The sequence below is a fragment of the Artemia franciscana genome, chromosome 5 (assembly GCF_032884065.1).
Source record: "Artemia franciscana chromosome 5, ASM3288406v1, whole genome shotgun sequence".
NCBI lineage: Eukaryota > Metazoa > Arthropoda > Branchiopoda > Anostraca > Artemiidae > Artemia > Artemia franciscana.
This window is the reverse complement of record NC_088867.1, coordinates 47,316,063-47,335,176: the sequence shown is the minus strand read 5'-3', so window position 1 is coordinate 47,335,176 and position 19,114 is coordinate 47,316,063. Positions and strand designations below refer to the sequence as shown.

The window sequence follows — 19,114 nt, the reverse complement described above, 5'->3', positions numbered from 1 at the left end:
GCGTTAGAGAGTGTATATACACTGCATTATATATATATTTTAATCAAACAATTTAGTTGGTATTTTGTCAGGTTAGGTTAGAAACCGCTTAATATAATGCATTCTGGGAGCCTGATTTCCATAATTCTCTGTTGTAGTTTCCATAATTTTGTTACTGAAGCGTTTTATTTTCATCATACTTAGCTATATGTCATTAGGATTAACCTAACTTAACCTCTTGAGTGTGGTATAAGGGATAAGTACCCGGATGATTAACAACCAAATTTTATCTTAACATCTATTTTTAATAATATAAAAAAAAATACTATTACTGACAATAATTTATCTTTTAATTTAATTCGCGCACAACATCATTAAGGTAAAAAAAATAGTGTAATTCTGGTAAATCCTTCGTGTTACTGAACTTTTTTGTCTATATTTTGTTTTTGTATATGATTATATTTTATTTTTGTGTAATAAGTTCCAGTAAACTCTCTATGCCCCTCATTCTTTTTTCGTTATAGAGTAATTTATCAGTAACAGTCGGAGGAATGTAATGTTAGTGCATATCCATTTCTAGTAATATATATATATATATATATTATTTTGAAAAACAATGGATCTTCGGTCAACATAACTTACTTTGCGAACAACACCCTAGAATTCTGAAAAATAATAGATCTTTAGTCAACATAACTTACTTTGCGAACAACACCTTAGAGACAAACTATTTCTTAATTTTGGCAAATTTCTGTGCTTTGAAGACCGGCTGCCTGTTGTATATTTAAAATAATGGGTTTTTGTAGCTCCTTCTTCCCCCTGAGTATAAAGTGGTTTATTAGTAATAGTAGGGAAAAGATAAAGATAGCGCAAGTGACGTTATACGGGAAAGTCTAGGAAAATATTAACTTCGCCAAGTGGAGGTGTGATGCCTGCTCTTTGCAGCTGCTTCTGGAACAGTATTTATGACCATAAAACTGTCGCGCGAGATTTAAAGAAAAATACTTGAAAAATATTGTACTTAAAATATATAAATGTTATGCTTTGAACCTATTGAATATATCCTTCGGTTAACTTAGTTTGTGACCAAGAGCCTTAAGGCAAAATTGTTCCTTTTAATTTCGACAATTCTTTCGCGCTCTGAAAGACTTTCCCTGTGTGTAAACATTTGTGTATATATTGAAGTTTTATTTTGTAGTGGAATCGCTTCATACCATCCTGCCCATTAATATCATAAATTAGTTTATTATTAATGGTAGAGGAAGATGGGCATGCGACGTGAAATAAGAAGACTAGAACAATATCAACGTTGCCATTTTGAGATGTCGTAAGCCCTCTTTGCAGGTACTTCTACAAAGGTACATGAAAAAAAAATCTGGGTGGGATTAATACAAATGACTTAAAAATATAAAACTATTAAAATGTCTCTTTGGCTAATTTGCGAATAGTGTCCTTAAGGCAATTTTTCGCTGGCTGTTGATGAAGTAACTGTTTGTCTAACCTCATTAAGAAACTACGTTGAGTTAATTTCTCTAAGCAGCTTTCTATTATCCAACAGCATAGTAATTATTTTATTATTTCTGACTAGTCTAATTAAAAAATTATCGAGGCCTTGGTGTTACATCTTTTTCATCATACAAAAACCTAACGAAAGAGAAAGGGGAAAAATTGTGAAATTGTAGGCTGCGTATTTGAGAACTAAACAGGGTTTCATATAACATTATAAAAAAAGATTTTACTACAAAGAAGTTTTTGACAAATTTTGAGCAAATTGGGACGCTACAAGTGGAAGCGCCGAGAAATTCGTGCTTTCTGAGGCTCATAAACTAGTAAAACGTGCATAAAAACAAAAAGCGTCCAAGTAGGATGGGATTCTTAAGCATAGCACTCGTCTCCCTAGAAGAATTTTTGCCCACTGGGGGGGGGGCTGGAATTCCTACAAAAAGGGTCTGAGTTAGTCTCTTTAAAAAAAAAAAAAATCACTTGAAGTTGGTTTTTTTTTTCATTTAACGTTGCATTAGTTTAATTAATTTCGTACTTTTAACACGTGTCATGAAAAATTTTACTTCAATTCGACTCTTGAAATTTTATTTCAAAACGCTTTAAAATATGTACTTGTTTTTTTCTCTGGGCCTATCAAGCCCGAAAACTTAGGATATATTTCCTAGCAGTAACCCCGTCCGGGTAGTCCTATCATGAATGTCCTTTTGGAGGATTGGAAAAATTTCCAATAACTGATAGAATAACTTAACAGTTAGAATAAATTACCGTCTTTGCGGGTTTTCATGAAGCGGCGATCAAACTGCCGAAATGCCCTAATTTATTGGTTATTTTAACATTATATGCACCAGTTTTGGTTTTGAGCCGGAGATATAACATATAGTAGCCATTTGCACGAATACCGAACCTTATCCATTGATTGTTTCTTCCATAACATTTCCAAACCGTGGTTTAGAGTAAGGCAGAAGTCTTTTTTTGGTTACACATTTTTTGTCATATTCCATGGATAATTTGACTCAAAATCCTCCATTAGGAATATTTTGTAATAAAGATACACCCATTCATCTAAATAGGTATGATTCTCCTGTGTGTCCAAATGCAAGTGAAAAATCTGTATTGTATAAATGTATATTTCCCTTTTTTTCAGTTACAATTACCACCATCTACAAGACAAACTTTCAAATTGATTACGCATATGATCCTGCCGAACTACTCATCTATGCTTTCATTGGGTAAGACACTTTTTCAACTTCTTTTATTAGCTGCTCATAGATATAATTAAACTAGGAACAAGAAGGACTACGAGTTCTTTTAATTAAAGAAATACTAATGGGCTATTTTCAAAGTATCTGAAATTGACAGACAGATGCGAACTTTCATTCGAACCATATATTTGAAGAGTTGCACGTAAACTTTGACCGAATTATTCAGATCAAATAAAAAAAAGAGGCTTACTTTCTTTGACCCACACAGATCATGCCCTAGGTCTGTCGTTTTTTATCGAAAATGCGCCAGTTTTGGTTTATCGAAAATTTGGTTGTTTTTACGGCAGATTTTTCACCCGCTGTTCTGATAATATAAATTATCGTCTTCCGTTACGATTTTAGTCGGAAAACTGGTGCAATTTATCTCAAAGCGTTGACAATGCTGCCCTGTAAACTTTCCTGTTGTTTCTTGTTAAAGGAAGTTCAAAAAGCACAAATCCAGGGGAAACCTAGGGAAATCGCTGGCTTGCGGTGCATCTTGCCGTAAATTTTCATTGGCCTGGCGTCAATAAAATCGTAATAAAAAAGAAAATCGACTGTGAGCTTCGAGAAGAAGCTAGCAATGGTAAGCAAACTGGACCCACGCCTATGGACCCACGATAGGCGAGGTTAGGTACCTGAATAAGATTTGCCCTCTTTCCCTTAGACTTTGATTAAAACTCTTGCATGACACTTGCTTTGTTACATCTGTCTAGCCGTTTAGATTATTCGTTAATATTTCTTCTTTTTTTCAGTGCTTTTGGTGGATTTACAGGTGCGCTTTTTGTATGTCTTCAGCGCCAGTATGTTACTTTCATAAGGAATAACAAAATAATCAAAAAGATACTAGCCAAAAAGTAAGTCAAACTTATGAATGGATTTGCTTAAGTACATTTAAATATAAGTATATTTAACTGTAATTTTGTTATTTAAGTATGTTAAGAATATTAATTTATTATTATATTAAGTTATGTTAGGTTATTTTAAGCTATATTACGTGCAATTTATATAAAGAAACTAGCCAAGAAGTAAGTCAAACCCTTAAATAGCTTCGTTTTGATCTTTATACTATTTTAAACAAAATGACTATCTAAAAGGAGTTTTCGGATGTCTTTGGGCAGAGAGAAGCCTAAAAGGGAAGTGGAGGGGGGAGGGGCTGATTCTCCTTAGATCACCTTTGTTTCTCAATAGGGGTAGTAGAACTTAAATTTTCAATCGAATCCCCTCCAAAGTTTCTACGACCACCTCTTTCATATGAAGGGACTCTAGGAAAAAAAGATAAACGATATATTAAAGTCTTATGGCTCTTTACTACAAGCAACGCAAGAGCGTTGGCTCTGATTATTTTACTGCAAAAGCTAATTAATTGCCGAGTAGTAATTATGGCAGTAACTATGAGGTAATAGTTATTCTTTTTTGGTAATGACTTTAAGTTCCAAAACACGGTAAAGCCAGCCTGCCAGGGTTTAAAAACGACTGGGTAGTGTATCAATTATCCCAGCGTATTAAAGAAAACATAATAGAAATGATCTGTCCGTTTTTCAAACCAGTCACTTACCATTTGAAATATATTTGATATGCTGAAAAAAGTAAAATAAGTGAAAATAAGATATTGACTGCATTAAACCGTCAAAAATAAGAATCAAAAATAGGATAGTGAATGAAAATATTGGCCTTAGTTCTCATTTCCTGCGTTTTTCGGAAAAGTACAATTTGAGCTACCCATTTAATTTGTGAAAAAAATGTACAGGAATCCTTTGTTTATTGCAGGTATGATGCGAAAAACCGGAACAACCCCTATCTTATTTTAAGACGAATTTTAATGCATTTGTCGCTGTTCAACTTCAATTATTGCACCGAAATAATCAGCAACCTGCCAAAAATTGCATCAAATTTTCAGAGAAATAATCAGTTTTTCAATGAGAAATAATCAGTTTTCCAATTTATTCCATTTTTAACAATTAGTTAATCATTTGATTCTTAACCGCGATTCCTCGTATGCGTAGGGAATTTCAACCTACGCGGATTTTCATTTTTCTGCAAAAACACTGGTAAAAATTTGCAAGTAATCCGCAAAATGGCTGCCTGCCTTTTCCTTATTTTGCAGTACTGCCTTTTCTACTAAAGGCAGTATGTGGGCGCTAAGGGTTATTGGTTCTATATTTTATGTCTGTCAAACTATTTTTTTTTTTTTAATTAAGCAGTCAAGAGTTCAGCGAAACTGCCAGAAGAGACTCCCCCTTTCCTTTTTCCTTGTTTTCGAAGAATTGAGTATCCTAATTATTTTTCAAATTCGTTGGCTTCTAGTATTAAAAATCATTTTCGGCATATCTTTCTGTCCGTGCCCGATAACTCAGAAATAGGAGTATTAACAAACATCAAAACAAGAAGAACAATAGGGAATTCTTTTCGTAAGACAGTGGAAATCTAATTTGAATGAATATTTCGGCCCTATGTCCAAGGGACATCCTCAGCAAAACATAAATATATAAAAGAAGAAAACTTACAAGGACATACGACCAATAAAACTGAAATGATTTTTTTTTTAAACAGTCCCAATATCCTTACTTCAGAGAATTTCAACCAGGACTGATAAATAAAGTGAGATGAAACAAGGCAATTCATTGAAATGAAAGAAGAATAATTAAAAGCATGTTTTTGGTGCTAATATTGCTTTTTTGGCATCTGACATCCAAGGTCTATTTGTGACTGGTTCTGTGTTAATATCTACTGTTTTTTAAAATATACTGTAAGATAGTTTTAAATTAAATGTGTGTGTGGAACATTTAGTGAATATTCCCCCAAGTCCCTATTTAAGGAAATATTATTATTAATGTTTTCTCTGATTTCAATTGCTTCTCAAACTACCTGGTTTTATGCCTAGGCCATTGCTAATTAGAGCAGACTCTTCAAAAAGTATTTTGGGGCTAGGATTTTCAAATACATGGCTGCTTAAAGCGGAATCAAAAGAAATACTAGCAATGTTAGAATCTAGAGCATTGGGGATATCATCTTTTTTGGGGATACCAAAATTTAGGACATTTATAATTTCGAAATTATTGGTAAATACTCCATACAGATTATTTTGAGTGCAGACTTTTTAAGATTCGAAATCGTTTTTGGGATGTATGGGTGGTAAATTATGTTTGAGGGCTTATCCTGATTCTCACAGGGTAAACTACCATTGATTTTATGGGAGTGTCTTTTCGGTCTACTGTTAATGTTGCTATTAATAAATAAAATAGGATACCCATTTCCAAAAAATATGTCCCTGATAGAGTTTAGTTCTGCTGTGATGCAGGAATCAGAACAAGTGCTTAGGGCACGATCAGCGAGAGAGATTACAACAGCTTTTTTAACTTGTGGAGGGTGGTTAGATTTAAAATGTAAATATCTTTTGTTTTGTGTTGTTTTTTTGTAAATAATAAAATTGAGATTATCTAAGCTACGAATAATTAACACAACTGGGAATTAGATTTTATTTGTAATTTCAATTTCTAGGGTAAACTGTAAATTTCTATCATATGTATTAATGTTATCTAAAAAAACTCCTAAATTCAATTTCCCCTATAATTCCAAAGTGAAATTACGTCATCCATGTAACCTCCCCAAAAGATATGTATCAAGAAATATGAATTTAACGCCCAATTTTCAATATGCCCAACATAAATATTCACCAGTAACCCGGAGAGGGGCGTGCCCATCGGTAGCCCATTAATTTGCTGGTAAAATGAATTACGGAATTGGAAATCCATTGATTGTTACAGAGTTTAACCAAGGTCATTTAGACCTCGCAATCTATTCCTGGTGCTGAAACTTCTAATAAATGATAATTTTCGTCTATTTTATTTTATTTATTCGTAGCTTAGATAAACTCAATTTTACTATTTACAGAAAACCAACACAGAACAATAGATATTTACATTTTGGATCAAACCACCCCCCAAAAGTTAAAAGAGCTGTCGTAATCTCTCTCGTTGATCGTGCTCTAAACATTGGTTCTGATTCCTGCATCACAGCAGAACTAAACTTTATCACGGGCATACTTTTTGGAAATGGGTATCCTACTTTATCTATTAATAATACAATTAACCGTAGACTGAAAAGAAACTCCCGAAAACCAATGGTAGTTTACTATGTGAGAATCCCAATAAGCCTTCAAATATAATTTGCCTCCCATATATCCGAAAAATCACTACGAGTCTTAAAAAAGTCTGAACACAAAATAATCTGTATTTAGTATTTACCATTAATTTCAAATCACATATTTCCTATATTTTGGTAAAGGTAAAACCACAGTTACTCGCCAAACAGGGGTCTATCAAATAGAAATTAGAGACACGTCACAACAACATAAAGATGATATCACCAAAGCTCTAAATTTTAATATTGCTAGTATTTCTTTTGATTCTGCTTTAAGCAGCTATGCATTTGAAAATCCTAGCCAAAAAATACTTTTTGAAGAATCTGCCCTCATTAGCAATGCCCTACACATAAAGCAGGTAGTTCGAGAAGCAATTGAAACCAGACGTAAGAACCGTAAGAACACAGAACCAGTCACAAACAGACTTTTGAGGTTAGCTTCCAAAAAAGCAACATTAGCTCTAAAAAAGTGTTATTAATTATTCTTCTTTCATTTCAATGAATTGTTTCATCTCACTTTATTTATCAGTCCTGGTTGAAATTCTCTGAAGTAAGGATGCTGGGATTGTTTAAAAAAAAAAAATCATTTTAGTTTTATTTGTCGTATGTTCTTGTAAGTTTTCTTCTTTTATATATTTATGTTTTGTTGAGGATGTCCCTCGGACATAGGGCAGATATATTCATTCAAATTAGATTCCCACTGTCTCAGGAAAAGAATTCCCTACTGTTCTTCTTGTTTTGAATAACAATTATTAGAAAATAAAATAAACGAAAATTATCATTTAAATGGAGTTTCAGCAGCAGGAATATATTGTGAGGTCTTAATGACCTTGATTAAACTCTGTAACAAGTTTTCAACGTATTTCCAATTCTGTGATTTTTTTACAAGCAAATTAATGGGCTACCGATGGTTGCGCCCCTCTCTGGATTACTGGCGAATATTTATGTTTGACATATTGAAAATTGGGCGTTAAATTCATATTTCTTTAAACATATCTTTTAGGGACGTTACATGGATGATTTAACTTTGGAACTATGAGGAAAATGAACCTTAATGTCACCTTAGATCATGTGACTTAATGCAATGTAATTAATTACATTATTAATGTAATTTACTAATTAGATCACATTAGATCACCTTAATACATGTGATAAAAATTTACAGTTTACCTTGGAAATTGAAATTTCAAATAAAATTCCATTTCTAGATGTGTTAATTATTCGTAGCTTAGGTCAAATCAATTTTACTATTTACAGAAAATCAACAGAAAAGAATAGATATTTGTATTTTAAATGAAACCACCCCTCCCCCACAAGTTAAAAGATCTGTCGTAATCTCTTTCGTCGATCGTGCCCTAAACATTTGTTCTGATTCCTACGTCACAGCAGAACTAAACATTATCAGGGACATACTTCCTGGAAATGGGTGTACTATTTTATTTATCAATAATACAATTAACAGTAGACCGAAAAGACACTCCCATAAAATCAATGGTAGTTTGCCCTGTAATAATCACCGATAAGCCCTCAAACATAATTTACCTCCCACACGTCCCGAAAGTCACCACGAATCTTAAAAAATCTGCACGCAAAATAATCTGTATGTAGTATTTACCAATAATTTCCAAATAATAAATTTCCTAAATTCTGGTAAAGATAAAATTTACTCGCCAGAGAAGGGTCTATCAAATACCATGTGACTGTGACAATTACTATGTAGGTAAAACTCACCAGAATTTAGAGAAACCCCTACAATAGTATAAAGATAATATCATCAAAGCTCTAAAATCTAATATTGCTACTATTTCTTTTGATTCTGCTTTAAGTAGCCATATATTTGAAAATCCTATCCGCAAAATACTTTTTGAAAAATCTGCCCTTGTTAGCAATGACCTTAGGTGTAAAGCAGGTTGTTCGAGAAGCAATTAAAGTCAGACGTAAGATTAATAATAATATTTCCTTAAATAGGGACTTGGGGGAATATTCACTAAATGCTCTATATACACAAATTTAATTAAAAATGATCTTACAAAATATTTTAAAAAACCATTAGAAATTAACACAGAACCAGTCACAAATAGACCTTTGAGGTTAGCTGTCAAAAAAGCAAGATTAGCTCTAAAAACGTGTTTTTAATTATTCTTCTTTCATTTCAATGAATTGCCTTGTTTCATCTCACTTTATTTATCGGTCCTGGTAGAAAGTCGCTGAAGTTAGGATGGTGGGACTGTTTTAAAAAAATTTCATTTTTGTTTTGTTGGCCGCATGTTGTTGCAAGTTTTTCTTCTTTTATATATTTATGTTTTGCTGAGGATGACCCTTGGACATAGGGCCAATTCATTCAAATTTGATTTTCCATTGTCTTAAGAAAAGAATTCCCTATTGTTGCTCTTGTTTTGATGTTTGTGATGAAAAGGCAGTGGGGTCTTCCTCCTTATTTAATGGGACTATTAGGTAGAAAATGAGGGTGGTATCGATGAAAAAAGGCCTTAAAAGTATAAGGAGCCAAAAGACTGAATTGCAGTTACCATGTTTTCATTTATTATCGATTTAATGTTTTCAATAAATTTTTGCCATGGTTTAGTATCTGACTTTAAAAATTTATGCGTATAGTGTCAGGCCGCATTAAAGTGCAAGCCAATGAAATGAAAAAAGGAGAGGGAAGGTACGAATGGAAAAAATGCTTTATTTGAGTGACAAAAACGAATATGATATACGCTCTACTGACCACATTCAAAATGAGTCACAATAATGTATTTTTGAATCCAAACACAAGTACCAATAACCATTAGAAACAATAGTAATATTATTTACGCTTTTTTCTAATTTACTCAGCTCCAATGACTGCTGTTTGGTTAAAATTATCTTTTGTTCCAAGTTTTATTTTGAAACCATTTTATTTGCAGTCGCTTCATTTACCCTTTTGTAATGACGTTATTCATCGCATCGATAGATTTCCCGGATGGGCTGGGACAATTTTTGGGCGCTCGAATGACCCCGAAAGAACAGGTATGTATGAAGTTTTGATTTGATGATTTTAAAGAATATTTAATTTAGCTAAGTCGATTGAATTTAACTTATATTTTCTTTCGAAAAATTACAAAGCGTAAAAAAGATGGAATGGGGGCACACAAAAATATCAGACTATTGTTGTTTTTCGTCCAATACTGCTAACCCTTTTTTATAGTTTTCATAGGCACATAATTGTCAGAGTAGCAACCAAAATAAGTGTTAAAAGGAAAATCAAATAGTAATACTTTTTTTTATTATTGAGTTTAGTTTTAACAAGGCTATACACAATGCTGCTATCCAATCTTATTCGTATTAAGTCAAAAATTAATGCTTTGTCACAGTGAACAATATTTTTTAAAATAAAAGACGATTGTCTTGAAATGAATCTCAAAAGCTCTTTATATTTTTTCAAGGTCAAACAAAGCACCATTGGGCATTTTTCAGTTGTTTTATTATGTTCATTAATGTAACGTCACAAGACGTTTGTCCTGTTACTTATCTAACTTCAACCCCCCTTCCGCATTTTGTATAACAACTTCATTTTTGAAAATTATTTTGTTTGATTCGTTTTTTTGTTGAGGGGGGGGGGGCTGAATGTTTTGAGAAAGAGCAGAGGAAACGGATTTCCAAACCATAACTCCAGTCTTTCATCAAAAATTCATTAGAAATTTTCACTAGTGAAAATTTTCACATATTTTCTTTGTGTTGACTAGTGACTCACATACGTAAATTATGGTATTAGGTGCTATGTTCTGCAGTACTGGGAGCCTGTTCTTTGCCCGGGCCCCCTGCACTCGGCACACGGCAGGCTTTTAGACGTTTAATTCTCGCTGTCGTTTGCCTCGTAAACCCAGATAATAGGAACTTGTTCTTGATGTCATGGTCAGTATTCTATATAAAAGTTTTAATAAATAATCTCTGCTTCTAGTAATTATTTTAATAAATGCTCTTGTTATTTTAGAACTTACTGGTAGACCTCCCTAGTTTTTATGGATTTTTGATAAATTTTTCTTTGCACATTTGAGATGGAGTGAAGATTCTGCATGTCTTTTTTTGCCCTTTGCCTAGTTTCTTCAAGTTGTTGTAATCGATTTTCACGAATTTTTCATGTTGATCACTTCCTTTAGAATGTGCCTGCACACAAAACAGTAAAGCTTGTCTACCTCCGTGTTGTATTTCAACCAGTAAAATAATTGATAGTATTTAGACAAAAACGTTTCAAATTGCTGCAAAATTTTGTTTTTGGAAAATTTGTATAGGGCTAAAAGGTTCTAGATTGCAGTGTTCCCAAGTTGCCCCTTTTTTCGTTATAAGCTGCTTTTGACTAATTAAACGTAAATACTTCCGAAACTGCACCTAAATCAGCTGTTTGCTCTAGATCAGCTGTGGTAGCTCTCTGGAGACCTTGTCTGGAAGATACGGAGTTTTGAGATTTTGGATAACCCTTCTCTCCCAGTGGCGTCAATTCCTCTAGTCATAGCTACCCAGGATTTTGTCCCTCCAATATTTGAAAAGTATCTTTGTTTGCTATTTTCATTGACTTGTCAAAAACAGGATTTCCAGACCTTTCAACTAAGCTGAACAAAATGGTTATTTCAAAGTTTTTATTAGATTTGTTTTTCGAACTGATGGGCGTGGGGGTCCTTTTTAACCTCCAATTACTTTTGACTAACACTAGCCAGTTCGATTTCCAATCAAATGAGCCTTTTTCAAAGTTTCTACGACAACAAATGGCCATCTCAAAATTTCTATCAGATGCATTTTGGGAAAATACAAGGTTTGGGGGGATATTCACCATTCGATATTAAAAAGCACACTGGAACTTGTGATTGCCAATCCAATGAGACCCTTCCAAAGTTTATACGATCACCCTTTATATATAAACTTTGTATGTCCCCAGGACATAATTTAAAACCCTTGCTCTGGGGGTTGTGGGGGAGATTGTCATCCTAATAGACATAATGTTTGTACTTTTCAATAATGTTGAGCAAAATGGATGTCTCAAAATTTTAATTGGATGTATTTGGGGAAATGCTGGGCGTGTGAAGGGGGGCTAGTTGCGTTCCAATCACTTTCTACTATTAAAAATGGCGTCAACCATTTCAAGTTCCAATCGAATGAGGCTTTATCGAAGTTTCTATGACAAGAAATTGCCAGCTCAAAATTTCTATGAGATGCATTTCGGGAAAATACGATGTGGGGGGGGAATATCCACCCTCCCGTCGCTCTGAATCTCAAATAGGGCACTAAAACTTCTGATTAGCAATACAATAAGCCCCTCCGAAGTTTATACGATGATCCATTCAATATAAACCTTATATGGCTCCAGCACATAACTTACATCCCTTGCCCTGAAGACTGTAGAGGGGCATTATGAAATACATAATTTTAGGACCTTTCAACTATGTTGAACAAAATGGCTATCTCAAAATTTTGATTGAATATTTCTTGGGAAATGATGGCCGTGGGAGGGGGTGACTTGCCCCCCCCCCAATCTCTTTTGACTATTAAAAAGGGACTGCCCCTTTCGATTTCCGATCGAATGAGCCCTTTTCGAAATTTCTAAGACAACTCCTTCGATACGAAGTAACCAAAAAAATAAAACAACCTAAAAAAAAACCAAAACCAGAAAAAAATAAAATAAAAATAAACAATACATTTTGCTCACAGCGCTCTTTACTTAGGCAGTGCTATTACGCTGCCCATGATTTTCTTTGAAAGAAATTTAGAAAATGCCCCGCCCCCCTGCAATTTTGAAAAATATTCTCCTCTATTTTCTGTGAATTGAAGCCACCCTTCCATTTTCTCATCAGTAAGTTGGAATTATAGAATTGTTCGTTTCTGCTTCTTGCATGCAAGTTTATTAAACTCAGCAATCACCAAGTATATCTGGAAAGAAAAGAAGAAGTGCTACCCCCCATAATAATCCCAAAATAATTGAAGTAAGGACTGAACTTACGTAATTCCTGACTAATAAAACTTATGTCAATGGCCAAATGAAATAAAAGTTTCTTTCCATGACAAAGGTATTTACTCTCCATACTTTATTAAATGATCAGTTGCATAACTAGTTGTAATTGCGGAAGTGAAACAATTCTTCTTTCATTTATTAGGTTTGCCATCAAATTTTAAATAACTTCCGACTTGGTATGCAATGCAACCGAGGGATCACCGACTTTCAGAAAGCACGCACACCAAGTGACACATACCAAGCGAGGTAAAAGTTGCCAGGTGTCGTGGAACTGCGCTATCCATAAATGAACTATGTAGCACACGAGGCTTTCGGAGATGTTCACCAGGGGGAGAAGTGGGAGACCCCTCAAATGCAACATTTGACCATTAACTTTACATCATTTTAGTAATTGTATAATAGGATGACGCTAACTATATTTTGCGTGCTATAGCATTCATTTTTTTCTTCTTTCTGGATAAACAAACCGTTCAAACACTCAACACAGTTCAAAGACCTTTAAGGTGACTAAGGTTCGTATATTCTTTAACAGAAAATCTTCTAATCCTGACAGAAAAAGAAATTGGTATCACACTAATCTTGCACAACAAATAAACAGAGTCGTTCCTAGGGTAGAAACCTGGGCAGTAGCTCCAGGCACCGTGGCTTTGGGGGTGCCACAGCTGCGGAATTGCCCATTTTGATATATTTTTCCAATTTGATCTGGCTTTTCTTGCTTACATCTGATTCGGGAGGGGGGCTGTAATTACTCAGGGGCTACCAACCCTAGGGACGGCTCTGAACATAAATAGTAAGAAACCACCCATGTCAAGTCCCGAAAAATATCAGTAAAGTTCAAATAAATAGTCATAATTAATTTAAATAGCCCGGCCAAAAAGAAAATTCTCCCCAACTCTCTCCCATATGTGTATATAAACAAATGAATATAGGATTTCATATTGCACCCGATGCATATATTATGCAAATTTGCTCCTGATACATCATCATAATTTAAGAATATTAGGCGGTAAATTATCCTCCTCTTAGCAATCATTTTCTTACCTTACTTCGTTTTTGTTAGAAATAGTGTCAATTTTAATCTAACAGTGCTGTAATACCTTCGTTCAACAATAGTGTTAATTGGGAAGGGCAGGGCGATGCCTGCCCTCCTAATGCTTTTGCCCCTCTCAAATTTTGAAAATTACCTGTTTCGGGATATTTTCGTAGAGAAATGTCCTTTCTGGTATTTTCGTTCGAAAAATTGAAAGAACGAAAAATTCGCCCCTATAGATTTTATAGAATTCATTTCCCCTCTGAAAATGTTCATGAATTGACACTACTGCAATAAAACCTGTCGGGTGCCACCATAGATGCTTTAGGTTGTGACCATGTCATACCTGTCCATTAAGCTGCAAATAACAGCGTGGTTGTTTTTCAACTGCTAGTTTCAAGTGGTGCCACCATAGGTGCCTTAGGTTTTAACCACGCCATACCTGTACATTAAGCTGCAAATAACAGCCTAGATATTTTTCAGCTGCTAATTTCAAGTGGTGCCATCGTAGATACCTTACGTTGCGATACTGAAACGTTTTTACATTGTGCCGCTGATTGTGACAGACTACATAATTTGTCGGCTGTTAGTTTCAAATAGTTCTTTTATTCTTAGACTGTGAAAATGTCACCCTTCTGCATTATGCTGCTGAAAATGACAGACTAAAAGTTTCTCATGTACTGGTTTCAAATGGTGCACGATTCCTTAGATTTTGAGGGTACAACTCCTCTGCGTTATGCTTCTGCAAATAGCAGATTAGATATTTATCAGCTGCTAGGTTCAAATGGTGCAGAAGTAACGGGATTTAACTCAAATAAAAAGACACACTTGGTGCTATTTTTTCGTTGCCTTGTATTGTGAGAATACCCCGCCTCTACATTATGCTGCTGTAATGGCAAACTAGATTTTATCCAGCTACTGGTTTTAAATGGTGCAGAAATAAACTGTTTAAACTCATTTTTCCAGAGCTCAATGTCTTTTAGAAAATAAAGAATTTTATTATCCCAATAGAACCAAAGATATGAAGTACAAATATCTACTAGTGCTCATGCAATTTTATGGCTTAAGCCAGACTAATGTGTCCCATTTATGTCCAAAGCCGAAGGTTAGGCAACCTAACGTCCCTTCATCATTTTATACCACCCAGAGGCTCCCCAAAACCAAACATGACCCCGGATTGAAATTTGAAGACAGTCATTTTAGTAAGTACGGTCAAAACTGAGATTGGTTTGCCCTTGGATTGTCTCAGAGGCAAGGGCCTGAAATTATGCATATAGCCATTATTGTTGTCAATTCATGAAAATTAAGATAGGGGGTAGACAAAATTGTATTTTTTTAAAAATAGAGAAGGGACTTCTTTATATTTTTCAAAATCTTGAGTAGGGACTTGTTTGTCTTTTTTAATATTTTCAGTGAAAATGCCAAAGGCAAAGCGATTTTTCAATGAGAACAGCCAATAAAAGTATTTTTCAAAGGCTTGGAGGAGTGCAAATGGCCCTTCCCAAATTAACGCTACTGATAGAAATTTAAAAAGAGACTTCATAAATACATAACCTAAAAAACAGACGATAGTTAATGTCGTTTACCTGCTGAGACGAACGGATATAGGGTGAACGGGCTAAAAGCAAGCAACAGATGACTAAGAGTAACAGGCAGAAGTGGTAGACACGGGATCTCAAACCTTTGCTCACGAACACCATGCAGTGCTCAACGCCAAGAACCATTGTTGAATTCTAAACTCGACTTGATCAACTGTTCCCTCTAAAAAGATAAATAAGAAAAAACATTAAGGTAAAGTAAAACACAAACTTTATTATTTTAATCCCAGCTAAAACTTAATTTTCTTTTCTAGATTACGACTCTGTTTTCAAATTTCACATGGACTTCAGATGATATGTCTCTAAAAGACAGCGAAGTTGTACATAAATGGATACAAAAGGACAGCGATTCAAATTTGTTTCAAAATCTTGCCCTCTTCAGCTTTGTTAATGTAAGTTTTTAGTTTTAGATTTTAGAAAGCAAATTTTCAAAAGATATATGTGTTATATGATCTCTTGTCAAAAAATACTTGTGTCATATCATCTTATATACGAAGATGCGGTTTTTGTCGGAAATTGTATAATTATTTTAATAATTGTACTTTTGTTACTTCTAAAAAGCACTAGATATAGAAATTAGCTTTAGAATCTTCTCGACGATTTATTTTACTAAAATGATCATCTACAGCAGCCCAGAGGTCTCCTGTATACCAATCAATTTCATTATGGAACTCCAATCCTCCAGATGTCTCTCGTCGGGTCTTTCCTGTTCAGTAATTTCTCTCTCTCTCTCTCTCTCCTTTGTTTTTTTTTCATATTTTCTCTTTTCCTATTGTTTCTCCTTTTTTGCATTCTTCCTTAACTGATATATCTCTCTCTTGTTCTTTTTAAAATTGTTTTCAGGAATCTCCTTAATTTTTAAAGTCCTTGTGTGTTTGTCTTTTTTTTTTTCTTCTCTTTTTTCTGATGTTCTAATGTCATACTTTTTCTTTCGTGTTTCTCTAATTTCTTTTTCTACTTATTTATATTATTATAATTACTACCATTTTTTTACTGTATGCTAGTGTTTATTCTTCCTCGTCTTCATTTCATATATATTGTTTAATTTAGGGTATTAAATATGGTTATTTTAGTGCTCTATTATTGTGTTGCATGGCCCATAACAAGCAAAGCTTCTTGGGTCGAATAACTTTTTTACGTTTGTAATGGTGTTTAGGTATCAAACAGTTCGTGGTAGCGAACTGTAGTAAGGAGCGACCTGGCTCAATAGTAACCAAAACTCTAAAAAATGGAATTTCGATATCAATAGCTACATCAAAAGAATTGCATTTTAATCTTATTTTAAATATATAAGTTTCATCAAGTTTAGTCTTACCCATCAAAAGTTACGAGCCTGAGAAGTTTTGCCTTATTTTAGAAAATAGGGGGAAACAACCCCTAAAAGTCATAGGATCTTAACGAAAATCACACCATCAGATTCAGCTTATCAGAGAACCCTGTTGTAGAAGTTTCAAGCTCCTATCTACAAAAGTATGGAATTTTGTATTTTTTTGCCAGAAGGCATATTACGGATGCTTGTTTATTTGTTTTTTTTTTTTTGTTTTTTTTTTTTTTTTCCAGGGGTGATCGTAACGACCCAGTGGTCCTAGAATCTTGCGAGAGGAGTCATTCTAACGGAAATGAAAAGTTCTTGTGCCCTTTTTAAGTGACCAAAAACATTGGAGGGCACCTAGGCCCCCTCCCACGCTAATTATTTCCCCAAAGTCACCAGATCAAAATTCTGAGATAGCCATTTTATTCAGCGTAGTCAAAAAACCTTATAACTACATCTTTGGGGACAACTTACTCCCCACAGTCCCCGTGGGAGGAGCCACAAGTTACAAACTTTGACCAGTGCTTACATATAGTAATGGTTATTTGGAAGTGTACAAACGTTTTCAGGGGTATTTTTAGGTTTGGGGGGGAGGCTGAGAAGAGGTGAATATGTTGGTGAAACTTTCTTTGGAGGAATTTGTCATGGGGGAAGAAAATTTTCATAGAGGGAGCGCAGGATTTTCTAGCATAATTTAAAAAAATACAATGAAAAAATAAATATGAAAAAGTTTTTTTCAACTGAAAATAAGGAGAAGCATTAAAAATTAAAACGAACAGAAATTATTACGCGTATGTTGGCTCACCTCCTCCTAATACCTTGCTCTTTACACTGAAGTATTTTTAGTAATTTCAATTATTTATTCTACGGCTTTTGTGATTCAGGGGTCATTCTTAAGAAATTGGGACAAAATTTAAGCTTTAGTGTAAAGAGCAAGGTACTGACGAGGGGGTGAGCCCCTTCGTATACGTAATAAAAACATGAGAATACAGAAGTTCATTACGTATGCTAATTTGTAAGTTACGTATATCTTTTACTAATAAAAACATTCGTAAAAAAATTAAAATTTCTAGTTGCCTTTTTAAGTAACCAAAAAATTGGAGGGCAACTAGGCCTCCTCTTCCTCTCCTTTCTTTCTCAAAATCATTCGATCAAAACTATGAGCGAGTCATTTAGCAAGAAAAATAAATATAAAAATTTCATTTCAATTATTCATCTGCGGAGAGCCAAAATCAAAACATGCATTGATTCAAAAACGTTCAGAAATTAAATAGAAAAACAAGTTTTTTTAACGGAAAGTAAGGAGCGACATTAAAACTTAAAACGAACAGAAATTACTTCGTATATGAAAGGGGCTGCTTCCTCATCAACGCCCCGCTCTTTACGCTGAAGGTTTTTTTTTACTGTTTTAAAAAGTAGAGTTAAGAGAAAGAGTCAAACTTAAGCGTAAACAGCGGAACGTTGATGAGGAAGCAGCCCCTTTTATATACGAAGTAATTTCTGTTCGTTTTAAGTTTTAATGTCGCTCCTTACTTTCAGTTGAAAAAACTTGTTTTTTATTTAATTTCTGAACGTTTTTGAATCAATGCATGTTTTGATTTTGGCTCTCCGCAGAGGAATAATTAAAACGAAATTTGCATATTTTTTTTTTTTTTTTTGGGCTAAATGGCTTTCTCATAATTTTGATCGAAGTATTTTGAGAAAAAAGAGCGGGGGAGGAAGCCTGGTTGCCCTCCAATTTTTTGGTTAATTAAAAAGGCAACTAGAACTATTAATTTTTTACGAATCTTTTTATTAGTAAAAGATATACGTAGCTTATAAATTAGCTTACGTAAAGAATTTTTTATTCTCATGTTTTTATTACATATATGAGAGGGTTCGCCCCCTCGTCAGTACCTCTCTCTTTACACTAAATCTTAAATTGTGTCCCAATTCATTAAGAATGACCCCTGAATCACAAAAGCCGTAGAATAAATAGTTGACATTCCTAAAAATAATTTAGCGTAAAGAGCGAGGTATTAAGATTAGGTGAGCCCCTCACATGGGTAATAATTTCTGTTCGTTTTAAGTTTGACAATGCTCCTTGCTTCCAGCTGAAAAAAACTTTTTCATATTTATTTTTTTAATTGTTTTTTTTTTTTTCAATAATGCTAGTTATATTATATAGTATTATACTAGTTATATTATAATGCTAGTATTATACTAGTATTATTATATAGTACTCCCTTCATGGAAATTTTTTTCCCTCATGACAAATTCCTCGATGGAAAGTTCCCCCAGCATATCCCCCCCTTCTCAACCCCTCCCCCGAACCAAAAAATCTTC

At 34.1% G+C, this 19,114-nt stretch overlaps 1 protein-coding gene across 2 annotated transcripts in view; it reads left to right on the top strand.

Annotated features, from left to right (window-relative positions):
- Positions 1-19,114, top strand: part of LOC136027505 (chloride channel protein 2-like) — a 144,802-nt gene that overhangs the window by 67,691 nt on the left and 57,997 nt on the right. For both annotated transcript variants that reach the window (XM_065704819.1, XM_065704818.1), the window contains exons 6-9: positions 2,627-2,711; positions 3,479-3,580; positions 9,773-9,875; positions 15,732-15,869. In XM_065704819.1, the coding sequence (XP_065560891.1) occupies positions 2,627-2,711; positions 3,479-3,580; positions 9,773-9,875; positions 15,732-15,869 (428 nt within the window). The remainder of the gene's footprint in view (positions 1-2,626; positions 2,712-3,478; positions 3,581-9,772; positions 9,876-15,731; positions 15,870-19,114) is intronic.